The 20272-nt window shown below is 55.6% G+C and overlaps 1 protein-coding gene across 3 annotated transcripts; it reads left to right on the forward strand.

Annotated features, from left to right (window-relative positions):
• Nucleotides 1-1662: 1662 nt before the first annotated feature.
• On the forward strand, nt 1663-19811 carry PNPLA3 (patatin like phospholipase domain containing 3). 3 transcript variants are annotated; one of them, XM_008530696.2, is made up of 9 exons: nt 1666-1951; nt 4684-4916; nt 6082-6147; nt 8922-9131; nt 10247-10307; nt 13148-13351; nt 14832-14964; nt 15948-16052; nt 17409-19811. In XM_008530696.2, exons 1-9 carry the CDS (start codon nt 1765-1767, stop codon nt 17524-17526), a joined length of 1317 nt encoding a protein of 438 aa, XP_008528918.1. In that variant the 5' UTR covers nt 1666-1764; the 3' UTR covers nt 17527-19811. The 3 variants fall into 3 exon arrangements, 2 of the variants coding, with proteins under 2 accessions (XP_008528920.1, XP_008528918.1); XR_011534865.1 differs by having other exon boundaries at nt 1680-1951; nt 14832-15144; XM_008530698.2 differs by lacking the exon at nt 8922-9131 and having other exon boundaries at nt 1663-1951.
• The last annotated feature ends 461 nt before the right edge of the window (nt 19812-20272 follow it).

Raw genomic sequence — 20272 nt, forward strand, 5'->3', positions numbered from 1 at the left:
GGGTCCAGGCCGGCCCCACAGGGGCACTGGGCAAGGGGCTGAGAGCCAGGCCACGGGAACCTGCCCAGTCCTTTCTTCTCTTTGTCTGGAGCAAGCGGGAGAGGCCACCTGCTGTCAACACGCGGCAGTGAGGTGAGCCCTCAGCCCTGCTCCTTTCCGGTCCACATCTGGGTCACACCAGGGAGGTCCGATGTCCCAAGCAGCTGACCATGAATGTGTGTCAGTGGACAGGAGGAGAATATGAATGCCTGTGGCTGGTGGCAGGATGGCTCCTCTGGGGCCTGCGAGCAGAACCTCTAATTCCTGGCCCCAGCCTGGCCTTCCCGTCATGAGTCCTGAGCGTGGTCATGCAACTCAGGAGGGCTGACAGGTACAGGATGGAGGGGTCCCGGGTGAGGAACAGGAGGCTGGAGACTGTCACTCCAGGTGCCCCTGCATCAGACTCAGTTCTCTCACCCAGAAACTTCATTTCTGTCCCGGCTCTGAGTGTGAGGTGGGTGTGCAGGACAGTCAGTCCGGGCAGGCCTGTGAGCACTGCCCCATCCGCACCCCGGCAAAGCCCACGTGGTCAGGGACAGACAGAGGGACCCGCTCCTTCCTCATTCTTGGCCTCAATCTATGAAGTGTCTGTGTGATGTGGCGGTTGGCCCCACTGGTCACTAAGGACCTGCAGCTCCCAGCCCTGGGATTCTGGTCCATAGAGCGCAGACAGAATGACCCACCCTGGGGTCTGCAGTCCCTGCAGCAGCCCAGCCTCTCTCTGCCGGCTCCTGGCTCTCCACCCCTCCAAGCACAGGCTCCGCAGAAGCAAGGAATGTCCAGAAGCTCCGAGAGGGACAGGGGAGTCATACACAACCCATGTGTCCAGGTGCTCACAGGTGACATTCTGAATCCTGACAACAAGTCCACCTGTCATCTTACAGATGAGGATACTGAGGCACAGAGAGGGCGAGGCCCGATTCCAAAGCCCACACTCCCGGCTCTATAGGGTGGAGACGAGAGGCGGTTCTCTATCCAGCCTGCAGAGGTAGGATGGCCCCGGAGACCCGGATCGCTGGCTGTGGAACTCTGGGCAGATGCCTGACTGCCCCGCGTGGGCCGCTGTGGAAATGCTCCGCGCAGCACCTGACGCATGGGTCAAGGAGCATCTGGGGACACTTCCCAGGGCACCAGGAATCGTCTAGGCCTGAGGCCCCCCAACCCCCACGTTCCTGCACTGGCCCCTCCCCGCTGCCAGCGCCTGTTATTCACAGTTTTTACTTACACGTGAAACTTAGAAACTTCGGGTCATTACCATTAAATGAAAAATCTCTACCACTTGCCATGAATTGAAGACATCACACATAAAAACCGCAAGAAAACAGACATTAAATTCTATTTAGATGGGGCGTCTGCTTAAGCCTTGCAGTCCCCGCGTAAAAAGAGAAAAGCATACAAAGGACCCAAATGCTGGGATGAAAAGAAACCCAGGACACCCGCTGCCGGGAGGTTACCGAAAACCTCCCTCCATCCTCACGGAGCACTGGGGGGCGCCTCCAGCTTCTCCGCCCCCGCCGGGACCTCAGGCCCAGAGGAGGGAGGGGTGGGCGTCCTGCTCCATGTGGGCCCGCCCACCGGCCCATCTGCATGGTCCCAGGGGGGCGGGCCGCCGGTGACGTCACGCAGGGAATACCTGCGCGGCGGGGCGGAGGCCCGGCTGAGAGCGCCCCTGCGCCGGCGCAGGCTCTGTGGTCCCGGGCTCCTGCCCCGCGAGCTGCCGTCGCGATGTACGACCCCGAGCGCGGCTGGAGCATGTCCTTCTCGGGCTGCGGCTTCCTGGGGTTCTACCACGTCGGGGTGACCTGCTGCTTGGGAGAGCGCGCCCCGCACCTCCTCCGCGACGCGCGCATGTTCCTCGGAGCCTCGGGTGGGGCGCTGCACGTCGTCAGCTTCCTCTCGGGCATGCCGCTAGGTACATGCGGGGCTGCCGCCCGGGCTCCGCACGGGAAGGGGGCGCCCCCGGGCCGGGACGCGGGCAAACTCTAGGGGTCGTGGGGCGCCCGGTGGAGCCGACCGGACATGGACACTGCGGGGTACATCCCGAGGGCCCCCTCCCCAAACATATATCTCCTTCTCTGCGTCCTCTCGCGCCGCGACGGAGGGCTCTGTCCCTCGGTCTGGGAGGGGTGTACGCCTAGGGGGCGGCTCCTCTGGGCTTGAGAACCCCAAGCGCACCCCCAGTCCTATCCCCGTCTAGGGCCCGAGCTTGAAGGAAGCCTTCACCCGGCACTGAGAGCCGGGTCCTCCCAGAGCGACTGGGAGGAGGGAGCGGGACGAGGCGTGGGCGGAGGATGGAGCGGATTCCTGCGTTCCCCGACATCTGCTGGGGAGGCGCTGGCGAGCTGAGCTGCCGAAGGGAAGGCCCAATTTGCCCTGGGTCCGACCAGGAGGGGGGGGCTTTGGCGTGTGTCCCAGGGTGGGTGCCTTCTTCCCTCTGGAGTCGCCTCTGGTGGCCGCAGGGCCCTCCAGCGACTAGGTGCCTCTCAGGGCGGGGGCAAGTCTTTGGAGTCCTCCTGGGCAGTCTGGCTGGTTCGGAACTGGGGTGGTGGGGGTATGAAATTGATCTCCTCTCCTCCTCTTCTGGTATGTGAGACGCTTCCTGGGGGCTGGAGGGGGGTCCCTGGACATCCCCCATCCCATCCTGCCCCGACTCCCCACAGACACAACCTGCCACTGGACACGAGGTCCCGTGCATTTGACTCTTGTCCTAATTAAACATCTGTCCATGTGGGTGCCTGTTGGGGAGTGGGGTGAGGGGGATGGACATGGAGCTTGTGCCCAGCTGGCCCAAACTACTAGATTATATCATCCTTGGCCTGGGGTTCTGAGGCAGGGGGCAGGGCCTGGGGCAAGTGGTACCCTGGAGCGGTTGGCACCCACAGGTCCCCAGATGGAAAGATAATGCATCTTGTCAGCCTCTGCTTATCTGAGGTTTCTTAACAATTTGCTCTTTGCTCTACCTGGGGACTGCTGAGTTGGGCACCACCAACGGGGAGTGACGTTGCTTCTAGTGGCCAGGAATCCCCTACCAGTAGGTGCAGCCTTGCCATTGGATAGGATGAGTGAGCAGACCCTGGGCTGACCCGGAGGTGGGGATTTGGAGGGAGGCCACCCTGGCTGCCTTCTCCATTGAGGGGGAGTGGAGCAATGGGCAGGAAGTGTGACCGCGGGGGAGGAGTGGACTGACCGCATGGCCAGTGTGCACACCCTGGGTTTTAACACCTTGTATCCCAAGGCGACCTGAAGACACCCACATGGTGGAATGTTTCACTGGGACCAGTTTCATATGCACTGGCTCGGGGGCCTGAAGCACATGGACTCCAGTGTAGAGGGGGTTCCTAACTGGCAGAGGACAGCTGCAGCCTGGGACTATGCCCTGCAGGACTGGAGGAGGCTCAGGAACCAGCAAGTCCTTGGAAAGTGGGTCTGGAGGTTTCGGCAGGAGCTGCTCCCAGGTTCCTGCTTTAATCTCCTGTCTCACATGGGGACCACCAAGGAGCATTTCCCAAGGACTGCAACTTGGGCAGACCTTCTGAGGGTCCGTGGAAGCCAAGGCTGACTTGGCAGGAGAGACTGGCAGAACCTGCCAGCTGTGTGCAAATCCGCCCCTTCTGCCCACGCTCACTGGAGCCACGCACACAGGGAGAACTGAGCTGAGGTCAGGGGTTGGGTCAGGATGGGCTGGCGTGTGTCTGTCCTTCTGCATGCTGGAATTTACGACAGGCCAGGTCTTGGGCTGGGACGGGTGGTCCTGCATGCCAAAGCAGTGCAGGTCAGCCACAGGAGGCCGAGCCAGTGAGTAAGGTCAGATGGAGCATGAATGTGCCCCATGCCCACTAGAGGTTCTGGTAATTCTGGCTTTAGAGGTTAAAGGTTAAGTCTAGTTACTTTTTAGGAGTCTCCTGTGGGTTGAGCACCTCACCAATTGTATTGTATCTAATCCTCTCTGTCTCCAAAAGATAGGGAAATATCGTCCCACGTTAAAAAGTCTGAGACTTAGGCAGTGAAGTGACCTCCCGAGGTCACTCAGCTAGTCAGAGATGGAGGCTGGGTTCAAGCTGAGCTCCAGGCCCCTGCTCCTCCTCTGCTCCCCACAGCGTCAGGGCCGTCTGTGCCGCAGCTCTGGCGCGCAGGAGTCCGTGGCTTCTGGCTTTGTGCGGGATGGAGGTGAGGAGAAAGTTCACCTGGGCCTCTGGAGGCTTGTTCCTGTGGCCAGGGGCCGGAGCAGCCCTGTCCAGCAGAAATACAGTGCAGGCCACAGATCTCATTTTTCATTCCTAGTAACCGCATTGAAAAGGTAAAAGACGCAAGTGAAATTAATTTTATTTATCCCAATTTGGCCAAAATATTATCATTTTCCCGTAAATGTAAAACATTATTAATGAGATATTTGTCACCCTTTTTTTTTTTGCACTAAGCCTTTGAAATCCAGTGTGTGTTTTACGCAGCTCAATTTGGATTAGCTGCGTTTCACAGGCTCCTGTGGCTCAGTGTGCACGGGGCTGCCGTGTTAGACGGCAAAGGCCTGGAGAAAGGGTCGGCAGCTTCCTTGGCATCAGGTTTCTGGTCTTGCCACAAAGCATTCCCATCTCCAGGGTGGCAAATTCCTTTGTGTATTTGTCTTCTGCCCCTCCTCCCCACCAGAGCTGAGGGTCCAGATCCTTATCAAAATTTCCCGGAGCGCCAGGAGCCGGAACATTGGGATCTTCCACCCGTCCTTCAATCTGGACAGGCAAATCCGAGAAGACCTGCACAGGCACCTCCCAGGCAACGTCCACCAGCTCATCTCCGGGAAGATATGCATCTCGCTCACCAGAGTGTCCGATGGGGAGAACGTGATGGTTTCTGACTTTCGGTCCAAAGACGAAGTCGTGGACGTAAGTGGTTTGCTTGTCTGGGTGTTGGCAAGGAAGAAAGACTGTTTCATTTTGGAAGCCACACAGAGAGGGCTGTCATAGCCCACCTGCCATGTTTCTTAAGATGCAAAAGAACCTGGTGGCCCGTGATGCTGGTTGGCTTACTGCACCAGGGTGACGTGAACTCCACGTGCATCTGGTGGTCGGGTCCATAGCATGTATAAACCCTACGTGTTCCAGGACAGTTTCTGTTTCAAATAATGCCTCCCATCCTTCAAGACTCGGCTCATGACCACCTCCTCCAGGAAGTCCATCCCACGTGTGTCCCTCCTCCCAACATTCCATGTTCCTTAATGAGGACGCCTCGAGTAGAACCTGCAAGGGTGGGAACATTCTTATTTACCTCTGCCAGCAGGGTCTAGTGGGGGGATCATTTGCAATATCCAAATACCCTTTAACTTGGCTGATGCCTTTTATGAGAGTTACTGGGACGAGGTTTCACTTAACACAGGTCTGTATGAGACAGCAGCCTGGCACATACAACCAGCAGCCCCTCAGCAGCCAGTATCATCTTCCACTTAATCTTGTTTCCAGAAGCTCTTGTGGATAGGCAGCACTAGTCCGTTCCCACACGAGTCCGTTCCTTCAGTGTATCAGTGTTGCCTCCATCTTAATGCTTGCCAGCACGGTGCTGCTCAAAGTGTGGTCCTTGGACCGGCAGCGTCTGCAGCACCTGGGAGCTGGCTAGAATTGCAGATTGTCAGGCCCCACCTGCGACCTACTACATCTGCATCCTGGGGCGGGGACGCAGAGGCTGTGGTCCTGACAGCCTTCTGGGTGATTCTGACGAAGGTCAGCATTTGCGAAGCCCTGATCTAGTCCCTTTCTGGTCAGCGAGTCGACCACTCTTGGTCCTGTCTGCGATGGCCCAGTGCGACTCTCGTAGGGAGCAGCGGCGGGAAGTTGAAGTCCACAGACAATGTTGTTAAGGAGCTTATACTTAGGCCTGAAATACAAGTGTGTAGGTTCGTTCATCATTCATTCAACTCATTTATTAAAGCACCTACTCTGTGCAAAGAGCATTTTGAGGCTTGTTGCCCTACTCACTGGAGAAAGCTTGTAAAGGCCCAGGGGAATAAAGGGCACCTGTTGTAGCCTGTGGCTTCACCACCTTTTGTCTTCGCAGGCCTTGATGTGTTCCTGCTTCATCCCTTTCCTCAGTGGTCTAATGCCGCCTTCCTTCAGAGGCGTGGTGAGTCTGCTTTAAACTGTTGCACGGCCCCTGCCTGCGAGGCACTCAGCTCAGGGACCCTGAACCTGTCCCCAAACGCAGACAGCGGTTCCATGGCCCATCCCCCTTCCAGGCAGCCTGGGCAGCAAAACCAGCTTCATGTAGAATCAGTAGTCTGGCTATCCGTAAGGTAGACAGGTCCTGTCAATCTTCACGCTGGGCGCTGGAGACGGGTTCCCAAGGGCCTAGTTAAAGTGTGAGATGCTTAAGAATCGGCTGCTTGCTTCAGGTAGAGCTCATTCTCAAGGGGTGAGAGTTTCAGCCCCCTCTGGGTCTGGTTCTGTCCTTTTCAGCCCACAGCTTTGGGCAGAAGCTGCCGACAGTGCTGTGATTGGGTTCCATGCAACAAATAATGTGTTTTGACTGGTTCTTGAGCCCTGCCTGGGGTGGAGCAACCGAAGTTGACGTGTCTGTTCTGCAGGCTCTGGACTAGACGCTGGGCTGTGCTAGACCACCGGGCAGCCCCCTTGTGGGGCAGTGGTCATCAACTGGAGATGATTCTGCCCCTCCACTCGGACATCTGTCAGTGTCTGGAGACGGTTCAGTGGCCACAGCCGGGGGATGCTACGAGGATCCAGTGGAGAGGCTAGGGGTACTGCTCAGCGTCCCACAGTGCACAGGACTGCCCTCAACAAAGAATTATCTGACCCCAAATGTCAGTAGTGCCAAGTTGAGAGTCCCTGTCTAGGGAGAGAAGACATGACATCCCACCGTCTCAGAGCAGGAGGCACTTTCTGCTTTGAGCCCTCTCGGTTCCCGCTTTAAGAGCCGTGCCATCCTCACGTTGCACAGCAAGCTGTAAAGGCACGTTTATGTAGCCTCGCTCATGCCCCAGAGCAACCGCATGACAGACACACTGTTGTCCCTATTTACACACGAGAAACCTGAGGCCAGGAGCAATGAAATGGTCACCCCGAATTCTCAGCCTCTGTCTGGCAAACAATCCTGGAACTGAATCTCTGCCCTGGCACATGTCAGCTGGGCCACTTGGGACACATTGCTTAACCTCTCTGAGATTGATTTGCAAAATAAGGGGGCCAGCCCGGTGGCATAGTGGTCAAGTTTGCACCCTCTGTCTCGGCAGCCCCGGTTTGCCGGTTCAGATCCTGGGCATGGACAGACACACCACTCATCAAGCCAGGCTGTGGCAGCATCCAACATAGAAGAAATAAAAGGATTTACAACTAGGATATACAACTATGTACTGGGGCCTTGGGGAGAAAAAAGAAAAGAGGAAGATTGGCAGCAGATGTTAGCTCAGGGCCAATCTTCCTTGCCAAAAAAAAAAAAAAAAAGGATATCTTAGGGGGAAAAAATCAGGATTAAGAATAGTGCAATATCATAGAGTTTTTGTGGGAATTACATGAAATACTGCAGTCAAGTGCTGAGCGCAGAGCCTGGCACATGGAAGTCGTTGGTAAATGTGGGTTATTTCATCATTCTTGTTGTTGTTATCTTCCCACTTCCTTATACTGGGTACACAATCACCCATTCAGGAGACTCAGCAGAAACCTGCTGAAAATCAGAACAGATCATTCTCGAGATCTTACCAAGCAAACGCAGGACGTTACCATAGAAACGTCCAGAGTGGAAGGAAAAATTCGAAGGAACATCTGGCTTTAGACTATCCCTTGAGTGAGAAACAGTCAACCTGCTTCCTCGCTCCTCAGTCTTGACTCAAGATTCCTGACACTGGGTCCTGTGTGCCTTTCTGCCAGTGAGGTTTCTGATGGTTCCGACGTCTTCTGTGGACCTTGTGCGGCTACAATTTTGAAGATACTGATGTGCACCCATCTGATCATTTCTGGAGTCAAGAATCTCTTGATGACCAAGGCATGGCTGCACAAGCCTGATTCTTTCCTGGACTTGTCTGAGGCCAAGGGGTGCCCTGAGATTTCTGCCTCCGGAAGGATGGCTGGGGAGGGTCTTCCTGCTGTCATCTTTGAAGACCTTCTTCCGTGGGCACTGCTGGCCGGGCTGTGATGGTCATCGGTTTGGGAATTGTGCCGACGTTGGCTTGGTAGACGCAGACTCGGTCCAAATTGTAGCGGAGTCTGCCTGCCGCAGCCTGAGCTCCTTTAAGGATATGAATGCAGGAAAACTGATGCTCACGGGAACTTCTCCCAAATGCCGCTTAGCTGTGGGATAAGAGGACCTTTTCTGGGGCCTGTCTGGGTCTCAGGGTCACTGTTGCATTCGAGTCCCCAAACTCCTCAAGGTGTTGGTTCTCATTTTGAGAGAAATGAGAAATGTGGGGAGATGCAGGCTCACAGGTTGAGTATCCTGCCCCCGGTTTCCCCAGCAACAAGGGGCTCTGGAATTGAACCCATGACCATCTGTATCCTTTAGGACACTGTCCCCAGTGCACCCAGCATCCCTGGTCTATATGGCCCCTTTATGCAGATTACAAGAGTGTGGCTATGGGTGCTTGCCCGGGCTTAGGACTTGGCCAACACAACGTGGACTAGACTCCACCTTCCATCTGCCTCTTTGCCAGGCACTTTTTGTGCAGTGCACAAACTGCACAACAGTGTGTAGCAACCCTACATGCCAGCGTAGAGCCTGGCCTGGCACGGCACAGAAATGCTCAATAAGGATTTGTTGAAAGAGTGATTCCAGAGATCCCGTGGCACCAGCCTCTGGCTCTGGGAAGCCTCAGCCCAGAATCTGAAAACCACGTGAAACACCTGCCCAGGGCTGCTGACCATATGTCCTTTTTTTTTCTCCCTTAAAAGCGATACGTAGATGGAGGATTGAGTAACAATATACCCTTCTTTGATGCGAAAACTACCATCACAGTGTCCCCCTTCTATGGGGAGTTCGACATCTGCCCCAAAGCCACATCCACAAACTTTCTTTACATGGACTTCGCCAGGCTCAGCCTGCGCCTCTGCTCGGAGAACGTCTACCTGGTCATCCGAGCACTGTTCCCTCCGGATCTCAAGGTGAGGGGGCGGGGGGCTGTGTGGCCTGGGGGCGCCGCTCTTCTTTGCTTCCCTCTTTGCCGGGAGATCTCCCAGCTGTCCTCTACACGAACGAACAGACCCCTCATTGAATAAGAGCTTGGAGAAGTGTGGCTTGTTCCGGAAGCCGAGGGCTGCCCCTGCTTGGGTCATGAGGATGACTGGGGGACATTGAAACAGCGTCTGCTCAGATTCCACTTCCGGGGCCTGTGGTTTAAGTTGGGTGCAGCAGGATTTTTTTTTAAGTGACCCTGATGATTTTTTGTTCTTCTTGGGAAAAATCCGTCCTGAGCCAACAATTGTTGCCAACCTTCCTTTCCTTTTTATTTCCCCTCCCCAAAGCCCCAGGACATAGTTGGATATTCTAGCTGTTAAGTCCTCGTTCTTCTATATGAGCTGCCGCCACAGCACAGCCACTGACAGATGAGCGGTGTGGTTCTGCGCCCGGGAACCGAACCCAGGCCGCCGAAGCCGAGTGCACCGAACTTTCACCGCTAGGCCATCAGGGCTGGCTGTGATGATTGCTGTTCGCAGCCACGGTCCAGAACCACACTGCATTTGGTGGTTTAATCTTTCTTGGCTGTCGTCGTTTCAGTAGGCCTGACCGCCCTAACATAGTAAGACTGTGGACGCTCATAGTTCCCCGGGGAGGAGGAAGGCGGCCCCGTGCAATGTACACCACCGGCGTGTGCTCCGGAGAGAGGGAGGGCTGTCCGACAGAACTGGTTTGCCTGTGTGGTTCGTGTGCGGACGAGGCGGCAGCTGTTGTTGTCCCGGTGCCAACTAGAAGAGGCCCCGATACTTGTTAGGGTGGAGGCCCCTCCAGGGACCAAGGGAGACCTGCCCCTGTCGCGTGGGGCGCCAGCAAAGTCTCCGTGGAGGGGATGTCATTCCAGCCGAGTCCCGCAGGAGAGCGGGGCTGCTGCGTCCCGGGAGCACAGAGCCCTCTGTCGAGCCTTGCTCGGCTGTTCCCGGCACGCGGAAGGGGCTCCAGGCCTGGTGGCGTCCTCGGACTGTCTCGACCGTTCTCAGGTGACCTTGAGCTGAGTGGTGCCGGTGAAGCACCCCCTGCAGTTAATGTGCTTATCTGCTTGCAGGTGCTTGGAGAGATATGCCTTCGAGGGTATTTAGACGCAGTCAGGTTCTTGGAGGAGAATGGTACGTACGGGCGAGGGGAACATAGGCCCTTTGCACGGCTTCTTGGTAGCAGTCCTGGTAAACCAGAAGCTGCTGTTAGTGATGTCACTCCGTGCTCAGCACCTTGACCTACGGTCCTGCTCAGCCGCTCACTCACTCACCCCGTGAGGCGGGGAATCTTTGCCCCATTTTACAGACCCGTTTGTTTTTCTGTTCTACTTGACCTAGTGAACATTTTGTTTAACGAGGGCTGATGTGACACAGGGTGTCTGAGCCTGGCTCCCAAGGGAAGCAATCAGAGTGGCTGTCACCAGCCAGGTGTGGGTTGCACCCACTAGACCAGTTATCCTTTCTGGGGCAGGTTCTTGCCTTTGAGTCATTCTGGTTCATCCAGGCTGCAGGGGTTGGGTTCTCAAAATATTAGGGTGGAACCAAATAGCAGATGTGCCTGGGACCAGCTTGTATCAATACTAAAAGGTGATTCATGTATCGATCCTCTGAATTAGTCTTTGGCTAAGACCAAGGAGACGGTGTGGTTTAAAGGGTGTCTGTGTATTTCTCTACTCAGAAAATGGCGACTGTGTCGTGCTGGGCACTTGGCTCTGTGGCAGGGATACTGCAGTGGACGGACAGGTGTGGCCGTGCTCCTCCGGGTGCATAGTCCTGTGGTGGCAGACAGATGAGAAAGGAGGGTGACGGTGTGCTGAGTTCCCTGCTGGCAGACAGAGGACGCTATAGGACCACATAGCAGGGGTCTGCAAGGCGTGGGGGAAGTAGGGCTTCCAGAAGGATGTGAATCCACGTTGAGGCTTTGGGGATGACTAGGAGCATTCTGGCATGTGGGACCTGGGGGTGAGTCCTGCAAGCAACAGAGTGCAGTCTGTTGGAAAGAAGGCCTGTGTAGGGGGCTGGACCGGTGGCGTAGTGGTTAAGTTCATGCTCTCCACTTCTGTGGCCTGGGGTTCATGGGTTTGGATCCTGGGTGAGGACCTACACACTGCTCATCAAGCCATGCTGTGGTGGCATCCCATGTACAAAATAGAGGAAGACTGGCAACAGATGTTAGCTCAGGACCAATCTTCCTCACCTTAAAAAAAAAAAAAAAAAAAGAAGGCCTGTATAACTGGAGTAGTGGAGGTGGGGATGCTGAGAGATGGACAGAGAGGAGAGGGGCAGGGATGGTGATATATGAAAGGAGGAGGGGCAAAGCTGGGCCTTGTGGACGTGGTGAGGGGTTTGCATCCCGCAGCCATAGGGAGCCACTGAGGGCTGCTGAAGCAGGAGTGAGGGAGGTCAGAGGACAGCTTTGGAAGACCCCCCCCTGGCTGCAGTGCGGAGAGGGTGAGACCAGCATCGAGCAGGCCAATGAAGCACCTAGAGACCTGGCCAGGGTCAGGGCAACAAGGGTGGCGGAAGGGGCGGGAGGGTACAGGACTTGGAGGTGACTAACCGGACATTTGGGAAGAGGAAGACTCAAGCCTGGCTCCTGGCTGTGGGGGGGAGCGGGGGGCTCTGCTCCCAGGTTCAGGGCAGTTGGGAGGGAGCAGTTGGGAGGGAAGCTGGTGAGCTCTGTGTGGGACACATGGGTGTGTGGTGCCCCAGGGTAATTTGGGGACTGGTTGCGCAAGAGACAGCCCAATGCCAGAGTCCAGAGTTCCGGAGAGCAGTCTAGACTGGGGATGAAATTGGGGGCAGTCCAGGAGTAGACGACCACAGCAAACTCCGTGGGGCTGGACTCGGCTTACTCCGCGGTTTCCTGCCTCCCCGGCTCTTATCGAGCCGCCTTCCCTCCCTGGCCCCCCCGTTCCCACATCTGTAGCCAGGGGAGCTCGGAGTAAGTGATGTCGAGGTGATTCTCAGTGATTTCAGAGACTGCTGTGTGGCTGAGCCTGTGCAGCGTCTGTGTGGGGTTTGGGTTTAAAGATCTAAGCCAGGTCCTTGTCCAGACTGGCTTCCCCGGGTCCTGCAGAGGACACGCGGGGGTGGGGCAGAGGTCCTGTGGGAACAGAGTCTTTGAAATATACCCAAGGGAAAGTGACGTCCCCAGAGGGCGACCAGCGTGTCTAGTAGAGGCCGGAAAGATCCAGGGCGGTAGAAGTGGGAGGTGTAACCTAGGGAGGAAGGTGCGGGCAGCCAGGAGCAGCCCCTGGTCTTTTTAACCTGAGGTTAGAAGCAAGAGGTGAGCCTGGGTCAGCTGTGGGCATCTGAAACTACCTGTCCCCTGTCCCCACCCAACATGCCAATTCCATGAGAGCAGGAACCACTCACTCTATCAGCTACTGAGCCCCAGCACCCAGGGCAGTGCCTGCACAAATTCCCTCACCTAAGGCTCCTTTTGAGGCTTGTGATGGAAGCGTGCTACCTCAGACGTCAGACCTGGGTTCAAATCCCACTCTGCCATGTACTGGCTGTGTGGCTTTGGATGAATCTCTTAACCTCTCTGTGCTTCTGATTGCTCGGTTGGAAAGTGGAGATGATGATAATGCTAGCAGTGGAATGGCTGCTGCAAGGCCTGACCGTGAAGTTCCTAACTCAGGGCCTAGAGTGCAGGCCGAGCCAGTGGTTCAGTTATTATCGATTAGTTATGATCCTTATATTTCCATCTCATGAATCCACATGTTGCTCTGAAGCCCACACAGCCAGTGAATGATCGAGCCAGGAGCCAAACCCACATCTCTCTGGCTTCACAGCCCCACTCTTCTTTCTCCCAGTGATGAAGTCCTACCTTTGTCCCGTCCTCGCCTTGTACTTAGCTGCGAACGGCCTGCAGCCTCACGTGTCAGTCTGTGGGTGGGTGGGCGGTGAGTCATGACCTCTGCTGCCCAGATGCGCCTCACGGTTGCTTCCCGTGCCCTCCATAGGCATCTGTGACAGGCCCCATCTATACCAGAATTTATCTTCCGAAGAGCCGGAGGTCCTCGCGCCCCTCTGGGAACACATGAGCCTGGGGTCTGCCCCGGGGGTGACGAGTCCTGAGGGAGAAGAGCTGCTGGACCACCTGCGTCTCAACATCCCGCGCTGGGACGAGAGCATCCTGGAGACCCTGTCACCCACGCTCACCATAGGTGCTGACTCCTCACGCGGCAGGATGGCAGAGGGTGTCGTTCTCTGGGACTGTTCGAGAGGCTGACAGGGCTTCTCTGCTGTGTGTTAGGAAGGAAGAGAAGAGGCGGAGCGGCAGGGCAGGCCCTTGGGACCCCCCAGCTCCCGGCACAGGCCTCCCATCCACTCAGGCATCTTGCTCAGTTTCCCTTCCCACAGGGTCATGGCCAGAGGACAACTCCAGCTGAGCCCATCTGGAGTTAACCAGGCATGCTCTCGGCTCCTGGGGTCCGGGCACACTGGATTTTGGGGGCCCCAGTGGCGGGCTCGTTCTTTCAGAACACATTCTCTGCCTGTCCTTCCATCTCAAAGCCATCTTTTTTTTTTTTTTTTTTTTGAGGAAGATTAGCCCTGATCTAACATTTGCCACCAATCCTCCTCTTTTTGCTGAGGAAGACTGGCCCTGAGCTAACATCCGTGCCCATCTTCCTCTACTTTCTATGTGGGACGCCTACCACAGCATGGCTTGCCAAGCAGTGCCATGTCCGCACCCGAGATCGGAACCAGCGAACCTCAGGCTGCTGAAGCAGAACATGCGAACTTAACCGCTGCACCACCGGGCTGGCCCACGCCTTTTTTTTTTTTAGATTGGTGCCTGAGCTAACATCTGTTGCCAATCTTTGCTTTTTTTTTTTCTTCTTTTTCCCAAAGTCTCCCAGTACATAGTTGTATATTCTAGTTGTAGGTCCTTCTGGCTCTGCTATGTGGGACGCCCCCTCAGCATGGCCTGATGAGTGGTGCCATGTCCGTGCCCAGGATCTGAGCCTGCGAAACCCTCAGGCTGCCAAAGTGGAGTGCACTAACTTAACCACTCAGCCACCGGGCCAGCCCTCAGAGCCTTGTTTCTCAAGGGGCCTCTCTTGGTTCCCCCTCCCTCCTAACCCACAATTTTGAACCTTCACTGAATGGTCATATATTGTATCATGTCCTCAGCTGTTAGATGGACAGATGAGTGCACAAACCAGCTTCCAACTGGCATTCGGAGAAACTCAAAGGTGAACGGGACACCATTCCTTGCCCCCAAGGCCCTGACGCCCTAGGAGCTGCACAAACCAGCAGCTGCCCAGGTTAACGTGGTTTGAGGCGTCATGAGGTCCTTCAGGGGGGAAATAGAAGGCTGGGGGGGGTCCCAGGCAGAAGGAGATGGAATCCAGCCGAAGGTACAAGGAAAAGCTAAGAAAGCCAGTGGGATGTTTGAGAAGTGTGTGTACTCTTCCAAAAATAATTGTTAATTTAAAAGGGAGTCGATAATTGGGAACCCTGTACCCTGTGGCTATCCAAGGGCTGTTCTGGGCACGTTCCTCGTTTGATCTCATTTGTGAAGGGTGCTGATTCTTTGGCTGCCAGGATTTGTGTATTTCATAGAAATTCCCGGCTCCCCCTGGGTAAGGTGGTTGGGTTTTTCTGCTGGAGGGAGACAGACCTCCAAATTGTCTTTTTCAGCACTGAGTGAAGCACTGAAACCCCAAGGTGGATACATGAGCAAGTTTTGCAACTTCCTACTGATTAGGGTGATGTCCTATGTCATGTTGCCCTGCACGCTGCCTCTGGAGTCCGCGATCGCTGCGGTCCAGAGGTGAGCGTTGCATGTGGCCTGTGTCTTCCTCACGGGGTTGGGTGGCGACTAAGTGAGAGATTCCTTGCCAGGCCCTCAGCCTGGGGCTGGGCTCCTTGTGCCGTGGGGCTGCGCGGAACACCCGGCAGGAGCCCCAGTGACGAGCACCTGCCCCGCCCTCTCCACTCATTGCTGCTCAAGGTTTGTCGCTTCTTGTAGGTCCACACATTTCTTGGGGGGGTGTTATTCACGGTACGTTGGGAAGGACGTGAGGCACACTCCTGTGGGTGCTGGAATCCCGGGCACCCGTCTTACCTTTTACCGGGTTCCGCAGATTTACTCTGGTGTTGACTTTGTTTTTAGCGAGTTCGTCCAGCTTGTCCTTCAGTCCGTCTTTTAGAGCCCACCCCATCCTTCAAAGTCCAGCTCAGCTCTCCGGCCCTCGGTGGACTTTCCCAGATCCTTTCCTCACCCCCACCAAATTAGCCGCCTGCGCCCCACACCGCCTGGCCCTGGGCGAGGTCTGTTCAGGCATTTATCAAAGCCCAGGGTGTGGGAGGCTGCGGAGGGCAGCAGTCAGGCCTCCTCTGTGCTCCCTCTGCTGGGCCTGCGCATGGCCAAGCACAGCACTGCTGCGGGGAGGGGACGGTGTCTCCACTACCAGAGTCTCTGAGTCTCTGCGTCGGGGCATCGTGCCACAGACACGTAGAATCCTGGAAAACCAAGACTTTTTCTTTTACTTCCATGTAAACCCTTGAGCTTCCCTTCCTCAGAATTGGCCTAACCTCACTTCAGGGCTTTTGGGTAGGCAGGTTTTAGGCGTAACGTCCGGAATCCACCTTCCGGAAATTTATCTGATTGAGGTTAGAAGTGAGCCTGGCCTTTTAGCAGACAAAGGGTATTGTGGTAAGAGATCTGCCTTTGGTTTGGGTGTTTTCTTGTTCTGTGTCAGCTTATCTTCGTGCTGATGTGAATGTGTGCGTCTCTTGGTTTTATTCCTGCAGACTGGTGACCTGGCTTCCAGACATTCCTGATGACATCCAGTGGCTGCAGTGGCTGACCTCCCAGATTTGTTCTCAAGTGATGACACGTCTGCTCCCCGCTTCCAGGTAAATGATTTGGCTGTGGGTGTGTGGGTCTGCCAGGCACCCCTTTCCTCTGATCAGGCCTCATGCGCCATTCTAGAAACATCACTGAGCGCCCGACAGGTGGGAAGGAGTTTATCCTTTAGTGCAGGGGGCCCTGTCTTGGGGGAGGTGGCTGAGTAAACCAGAGGTCCCCATGAAAAAGCTAAGCAAGGCCTGCCCGCGGGATGCTGTGCAGTGGGGAGGGGCGGGGAAGTGTGTCCACTGGAGCCCAGGGTTGTTGGCAGAGGAGAGAGCTGGATGAGAAAGCAGGAGAGGGGCAGAGGGGACAGCAGCAGGTCTGGGAATGGCAGGCAGCATTGGTTGGCCTGAGGGAAGGACCTCTGGATGCCTGCACCCCAGGGAGGGGCTGGGGCATGGAGCGAGAGGCAGGACCAGACTGGCTTCTCCGTGTGCCCGGGGCAGGGGGTGCCAGTTAATGCCAATTCCCGGCTGAGCTCAGACTCGGGGGGGAATCCTGCCATCTGCCTCATCCACGTGGCCCACGTGGTGCTGCTGCAGCTTTCTGAATTCTGCAAAGTGATTCAGAGCATGAAGGGCCTTGTTCCAGGTCCCAGGGTGGGATCTCATCCTGAAAATCGGGGGCCTCGGCTTCCTCACCTGTTCAGCAGGGCTGACCCTCATCTGCTCACTGGGCTTCTGTGAGGCTTTTGGGAGCCCCTGGCACAGTCCTGGCTACGTGGTGGGCACTCAGGAGATGGGGCCTCAGTGGCTATTGTTATTGGCCGACATGGAAGGGTTTAAGTAGGGAGCAGAATGGTCGGTTTGCGCTGGGAAACGACCCGAGTGGCCGTGTGGAGGAGGCTGCATCATGGGAGCCGACTGACAGCGGGCTCCACAGCGAGAGGGCAGCTGCACCAGCTCAGCCAAGGACAAGGGGGCCTGTTCTCACTGGAACCTGTGGGACTGAGAGGCGTCCATAGGCTCCAGGGCCAGAAGGAGGTGCCACTTGCAAGTCTTGGGGTCTGCTTTTGTCCCAAGGGAATGGGGCAGCCAGTCAGGAGGAGGAGGCCTGGGGGATGAAGGCGCAGGCTGCGGAAGGACGCCCTGGCGGGTGGCTGGTGTGTGTGGAAGAAACTGATGGGCGCCATCGTGCCTGTGGATGTCCAGTGGGAAGTGTCCAGGTGGCTGGGAGGGTGACATCAGCCCAGCCCTGGGTGTCAGAGGAAGCTGTGGCTTGGAGCTAGGCTGCTCTGCAGTGCCCGGAGTGTGCAGGTGGTACACTCAGCCTTGGCCAGTGGTGTTCATCCGTCCTCGCTGAGACCGAAGATCGCAGAGCCGCAGGACAGCGGCTGAGGTAGCGTTTTTCACTTGTTTCAGATCCCAGGCGCCGGTAAGCAGCCAGCAGCCCTCTCTGCAGAAACCAGAACACAGTGGGCACTGCTGGGCTCCCCACTCGCCTGCGGACCTGGGTACCGCCCTGCGGACTGTCCACTAGAGACCAAAGCGGAGGCTGCCCGGTGGTCCATCTTCCAGTGTAGCCTAACCTTCTGGGGCAGCGGTGTCTGCTGGGGCGGGGAGGGCTTCCTCTTTCCCCGTGTTTCCAGGAGAGAAGAGTTTCTGAGTCATTTGAGGAGGCAAGTCTAGCATGTTCTTTCAGAGGTGCCAGACTATCCCCATCTTTGCGCAGCCACCTCCGCGCTGCCTTTAGTGCCCCAGGTCTGCAACCTGCAGGATCCGGCCTCTGCTGAATACATAGTTTACTGAAACCAAAGGCAATCAATTTGTAATCATGAAAAGCTAGTAAGCTCCGTGGGGTGTACGTGGTGGTCCAGAGCTCGAGGAAACCTGCTATTTCAGCATCTGAGTCTGTCAGCTCGGTTGGTTGAGAAACGGCTGCAGGAAGCCCAGCATGGAGGGCCCATTGCTGACTCGGTTCGCAGTGTCTCAGCTGTCATCCTGTTTCTAGGGTGGTGGCCGGTGTTTGGATGGAGGGGGACCTGGGGCTGGGGCTGGGCTGCCCTTTGTGCAGTCAGGGGGTTTGGAATGAAGAGAGAAGGGCGCCCCCATCTACCCGTCCAGGAATCATCGGTCAGTGCGGTGGGAGGGGTTGCCCTCCTTCTCCAAGGAGGGTACTGCCGGGGAGGGGGCATTAACATAACTTGTTTGAATTTGGGGACACCTTCTTGACCTAGCCTAAATATTTGATAAAGAGTTTTGTAGGAAATGTAAGGAAATCTTATGATCTGTTGAATTACGTATTACGGGAATCACTGAGATGTTAACAGAAGAAGCCTTAGACATTCACCCTGGCCTCCAGGCCGGGCCAACACAACAGAAGAGCTTCTGCCTGTGCTGCTTTTGTCTCACCCCCGCCTTCCCCTTGTCCTCTGTCCTCGAGCAGCCTTAACAGAGGCAAGCGCGGCACAGGGCCCTACCCTCTCCCCAGGTGGGGGGATGTGTTGGCAGGCACCGTGGAATATGACTCAAGGTGAAATGTGTGTGTCTGTTTTTCTCACTTAAGCATTCAAATTTAAGAAGTATAACAAAAAGGACAATGATAAGCTCAAAATCCTAAATGTTGGCACAGAAAGCTGCTCCTTTCACCTACATTGTGTAAGTAACCTAGAGTCGAACCAGTAAGTTCAGACCAAGTGCTTTATGCAAAGTAAAGAATGTGGCTCTAGGAGCAAGCTCTATATAAACCGCGTGCTCTCGTGCCATGCTGCCATCTTGAATTCCCAGAGGGCAGGGACTGCCTGTGAAAATACAGGGTCGTCACTTAGTGCCTAGAAGCCCTGCTTCAGGGCTCCTTGCATCTCCAGGGGCCTCCTGTTCTGGCAGCACATGCCTCCTATGTGAGGTAAGGGCTGGTGGGTGGTGGGCTCCTCTGGCCACCTGAACCTCAGACCTGTCCCCTTGCTGAGCTGGCCTGGGGGTGGGAGAGGCCACGCCTGACACCCACCTGGACTCCTTGGGACACACCCTCACACCCTCCCCTGAGCCCCTGACCCTCAAGTCTGCCAGTTGGCTGTCTTCTGTCGGAACCACAGCATAGGTCACTAGCACATAGAACCACACTTGAGCTGTATTTCACAATAACCAGAATATTTCTGTATAGACATATACACTAGTTCTGTGATCGCTGTTAGGAAAGAAATATGTTAAATGGCTGATAGGATTACATGGGACTTATTTTCCTACTACTTTCTGAAATTGTTCAGCCTTCTTACCATGAGCATATATTTTATAATTTTTAAAAATGTCTACTAAGCAGGTATGATACTCTTAGAAATGGCCAAGGCTTCCTCCCCATCTGTGCCTGCAATGCCACCCCATCCCCACTCCCCCTGCACCCACACCTCCCCAGCTCTGCTGGGCTTTCTTATCAGCAGAGAAGAACATTCTTAAGTTCCTCCTACCTTATCAAATACTGCCTCCCCCACCCCCCCATTTATGGTAGATTTCTGCTTTGGACTACTCCACTATCAGGAATAATCAGTGTGTGGCCTATTTAATGCCAGGGAGCAACAGTCTTTATTTGGTAAATAGCAAAACTTGGTGCAGAGCACGAGCCCGGTTAAAAAAATAAATGCGTGGGTATCTGTGTATATACAGAAGACAGAGGATGTGAACCAAAGCGCTGACAGCGGTTATCCTTATGCCATTATCCATAATTATATTTTATTTGTTGTGCTCATGTATGTTTTCCAAATCTCTATGGTCAACATGGATTACTTTCATCAGAAAATAACTCATAATAAATGTGATTTTTAAAACGCTTTTCCTTGTCTCTACCTCTTTTCCAGGGGCTGCAGGGTTGCTTCTCTTCCCTCACCACCTAACTCCCTTCAAATACCCCCTTCTTCAAGGTTCCCAGCCCTGCCAGACCGGGGCCCCCGCATGCTCTGTCCTGAACACTGGGCCAGACCCTCTGAGAATCCCTCTCCTTCTGGGACCCCAGACCCTCCTCCATCCTGACGGCCAGGCTCTCCCCAAGGCCCACACGTGCCTGCTCTCCTGAGAGTTCACAGCTGCTCCTGGGGAGAGCTCACTCCAAGGAGGGCCCCCTAGTCTCTGGCACAGGTGAGGGTCGGGCCCACCTGCTCACCAACCCTCTCCCCCACCCCCGCGCCAGCTCCACCTGGCCGTCTGTCAGCAGCACCCCAGCGTAACCCATCCAGTGCTGGGCTCCTCAGCTCTCTGATCAGCTGCCCTGTACCTGTCAGCTCCCAAGTCACCGG

The sequence above is a fragment of the Equus przewalskii genome, chromosome 29 (genome assembly GCF_037783145.1).
Source record: "Equus przewalskii isolate Varuska chromosome 29, EquPr2, whole genome shotgun sequence".
In the NCBI taxonomy this organism is placed as follows: domain Eukaryota; kingdom Metazoa; phylum Chordata; class Mammalia; order Perissodactyla; family Equidae; genus Equus; species Equus przewalskii.

What these genes read in the sequence shown, in the direction of transcription:
- PNPLA3 (XM_008530696.2), top strand. Translation starts at nt 1,765, where the DNA reads ATGTACGACCCCGAGCGCGGCTGGAGCATGTCCTTCTCGGGCTGCGGC. An exon ending in CCTCTCGGGCATGCCGCTAG is followed by an intron (nt 1,952 to 4,683) that starts GTACATGCGGGG and finishes CCTCCCCACCAG; the next exon opens with AGCTGAGGGTCCAGATCCTT. An exon ending in GTCACCCACGCTCACCATAG is followed by an intron (nt 13,352 to 14,831) that starts GTGCTGACTCCT and finishes TGTCTTTTTCAG; the next exon opens with CACTGAGTGAAGCACTGAAA.